The 3,724-nt window shown below is 40.5% G+C and overlaps 1 protein-coding gene across 1 annotated transcript; it reads right to left on the minus strand.

Annotated features, from left to right (window-relative positions):
* Positions 1-91: 91 nt before the first annotated feature.
* Positions 92-3,419, minus strand: LOC104952922 (collagen alpha-1(XXV) chain-like; the record flags this gene model as incomplete). Its single annotated transcript, XM_010779828.1, has 7 exons — positions 92-145; positions 407-460; positions 976-1,083; positions 2,211-2,264; positions 2,378-2,431; positions 2,546-2,584; positions 3,300-3,419. Coding segments are annotated over 7 exons (483 nt in total), but the record flags the coding sequence as incomplete, so codon positions are not given.
* Positions 3,420-3,724: the final 305 nt, after the last annotated feature.

Raw genomic sequence — 3,724 nt, forward strand, 5'->3', positions numbered from 1 at the left:
GTGTGTGTGTGTGTGTGTGTGTGTGTGTGTGTGTGTGTGTGTGTGTGTGTGTGTGTGTGTGTGTGTGTGTGTGTGTGTGTTAGCATTTCACCTTGTCTCCTTTACGTTCTCTGTGTCCCTGTGGTCCAGCCTCCCCATGATAACCCTACAGACAGAGAAACAAAAGCTTAACTAACAACAACAAATAATAATAATGCTCCAATTCAACAACATACAGTAGTTCACAAAATAGTATACTAGCCAACACTTCTGTAACCCCCAGTGAATATTGATATAGTGGGAGGTCACCGGCAGGAATGAGAAAGTAATTGGCTAGCTAAGCTAATAGACTCAGACATACAGTATTTATAAACTGTATAATTATATAATTATCTCCATCCTCATAGCATTAGAAATCCACTCTTACCCACTCACCCAGCTCCCCTTTGCTGCCCCTCTCTCCTCTGTGGCCCTGGGGACCCTATAGGGACGAGTAGAAAAGTGGATTTATAGCACGATTAGACTGATGAGTACAGATGATAATTGTGAAAACACATATTTTACATGTCTGTTTGGAGAACACTGAATGTCCTCTTCCAATATGAGAGCAACATGCTAACAAAGGTATCAACTGTAGCTGTGAACATGACAGGATGTGTGATTACCTAGAAGAGCATCAGGACTGTTTGAGGCATATGATAGCTATGTGATTAACATGATGATTCAGCCTCTATGGAGAGAGACATATGACAAGCATGCTCATTTCTGACGTGGAGCTAATCTGAAGTAAACATTGAATACTGCTTTCTATTCCTCCATCTTGTGACTGTGGAACTCCCTCTCTTGGATATCAGCATGTGAAGGACACTGTTCAGGAACTAGTTGATGCTCTGTATGTGATGACTACTTCCATTCTGGAGAGGATCACAGATACATGGATCCTGAGATTGAAGCTCAAGCCGGGGACCAGGGATATTTTTCCAACAATGTCTTTACCTGTTCTCCAGGTAGGCCTGGATGTCCCGGGGCAGAAGGGTTTCCTGAGGTCCCTTCTCTTCCATGTTGGCCCTGAGGACCAGGGACCCCCCGTGGTCCAGGACTGCCCTGAAGAACAACTCAACATGTGATCAAGAGTATAGTTTCAACAATCTTTCTGACTGAGCAGACCATAATGACCTGAGAGGCTGTCCAACAGCATCCTCTGGGACCCAAAGCATGCTCTGAGAGAGAATCTGAACTGCTACCATCTAATGGAGATTCACTAAAGTCAGCCTGAAGCATCCTCTGAGCTCCAGTCAGTCCTCTCAGTGAACACAGAGCTGACTCCAGATCAGATGCACGCTGAAGGCTCTTTGAGCATCTCTCACTGATCCTGCTGTTATGTTTGTCTGTTGATGTTACACATGGAGCTGCTGTGATGCATGCAAGTCCAATTTCAGACTTGATCTGACCATTAAAGTATTATTGTCCTGTATCGTGACCCCAACCCCGGATATTTGAAGATATATTTTCTTGTTTATATCACACATTATTAATAACGCAGTCCATTGAATTTAAATTATTTCATGATCTGATCCATGGAGTTGTTGTTTCCTGTGTCAAGGAGGTTTTTGTTTGGTTGAATTGGTTTTATGTCAGAATGAATAAAGGAAGATTTGCTTGCCTGATTTTCATCTAACTTGATAAACCGTGTAGCATGGGCTGAGAGGGAAACCATTACATTTCAAAACTTCCTTCAATGGAGTTGCTAGAAGTGGACAGATGATTGGGTACAAGGAGAGATACTGCATGCTGTATATTGGTTGGACTATCTCTCTTACTGGAACTGTTTAATTCATACACCTATTCACACACGATGGATTTACTGGCTTTGTTGAAGAGTGTGGGTTTAACCAGGTTTAAATGAGATATATTGCTTTGATAGAAAGGGTTCATCTGATATATGCTTGCTATTTTGACACATGTACTCTTTGTAGAATTTGCCCAGACCTATACTCATGTAATGGTCACGTCCGACATCAGGAAATAAGTCACAATGTAATATATATTTGCAGATATTTCTTGCTTTTTCCACTCATAGGCGCTAAATACAATCTGAGGGAAAAGGAAAGCAATCCCGCTGCTTCAGAGGAGCCAGCAATACAACTGGAAAATGTAAGAGGAGATAGTCAAGGTAATTGTCTAATCTCACAAGGCCTCGCTGTAGATAAGAATAAAGTAGAGATACCTACGATTTTCCCTTCAACTCCTTTTCGTCCTTGCTTCCCGTCACTTCCAGGCCGCCCCTGCAAACAACACGAGCAACCGGAGTGCTTTTACAATATCCTGTTTGGTTTGTTGCTTAGTATTATCATGATAGCCTTTTCCCTTTCAAGAAATCAATAACACTTATACTTACAATTGGTCCTTCATCTCCATGAGGTCCAGGAGGCCCCGGAGGCCCCTTGCGTTTCTGCAAATGCATATTTTATTATTGGATTAGGATGTATTAACTCTGTAAATAAGGTTATATTATTTTCTGTGGGGAAAAAGGAAGTGCATTCATGTTTTTTAAACAAACACTTACCGGCCAGGAGGAGACCAGCTTTTTGTAGATCTTCTCTTTCTGTAAGGACATGAAAAGCATTTTGTGATTATCAGGGGGAAAAAATAACAAAAATTGGAAGTATAATATAATACTTCATTAATGTCGTAGAACCTTTATCTGTTTGTGATTTGATTAATTTGTGGTATATTGAATTCTTCACAATGTAATATAAACTAGTTGACATGTGAAATATACAAGTGTGCTACAATATTACTGATGTATATGCAGGGCCGTCCCTGGCCAACTTGAGGCCCCAAGTGACATTGTGAGATGAGGCCCCGCCCCCAACCGACAGGAGTGAAACAAAAATGTTTGGAAACAAAGTACTTTGCAAATATAATTCCTTTTTATTATTATTATCAACACAGTTACTTTTTTATACAGTGCGGTAAATGGTAAATAAATCAGAGAACTACACTGAGAACTGCGCACATGCTCATAAGCCGAGGACCCCATGATCGGCCTGTAGGGAGGGACGGCCCTGTGTACATGCTAGTATAATACTACAACTACTACTATAACAGTAGGCCTACTATGAAACCAATATTTTGTGAAGGCTCAACACAAACACCGTCAATATTAATTTGAAAACCAGCGAAACAGGCAAAGCACTGTGTATGTTTAATTTATTTGAATTACAGTATATTGGCATAATACTACTTCATTTACCAGATCCCAGTTCAATCACCAAAGATCGATGGGTTACTGGATCAGAGATATATCATCTGTTTACCTTAAAATCCTCCCACTCTTCTTCAGAGTTTTTAAAAACAGCAATGGCCGGCATCCCAGGAGGACCAATGGGGCCCTGATTTCCTGTCCGCCCGGTCCTGCCCATAACGCCTGAATAACCCTGAGAGGACAGAAAACACAAAGATTATTTTAATATGTAGACAGCAGAGGTGGGAAATAGTGGAGTACAATTACTTTGTTACTATACTTAAGTACATGTCTCTGGTATCAGTACTTTACTCCACTACTTATTTTTCTCATGACTTTTTACTTTGACTTCTTACATTTTGAACACAAATACCTGTACTTTCTACTTCTTACATGTTGAACACAAATACCTGTACTTTCTACTTCTTACATGTTGAACACAAATACCTGTACTTTCTACTTCTTACATGTTGAACCCAAATACCTGTACTTTCTACT

Source organism: Notothenia coriiceps, unplaced genomic scaffold (genome assembly GCF_000735185.1).
Source record: "Notothenia coriiceps isolate Sejong01 unplaced genomic scaffold, NC01 NC01_scaffold00020774, whole genome shotgun sequence".
NCBI lineage: Eukaryota > Metazoa > Chordata > Actinopteri > Perciformes > Nototheniidae > Notothenia > Notothenia coriiceps.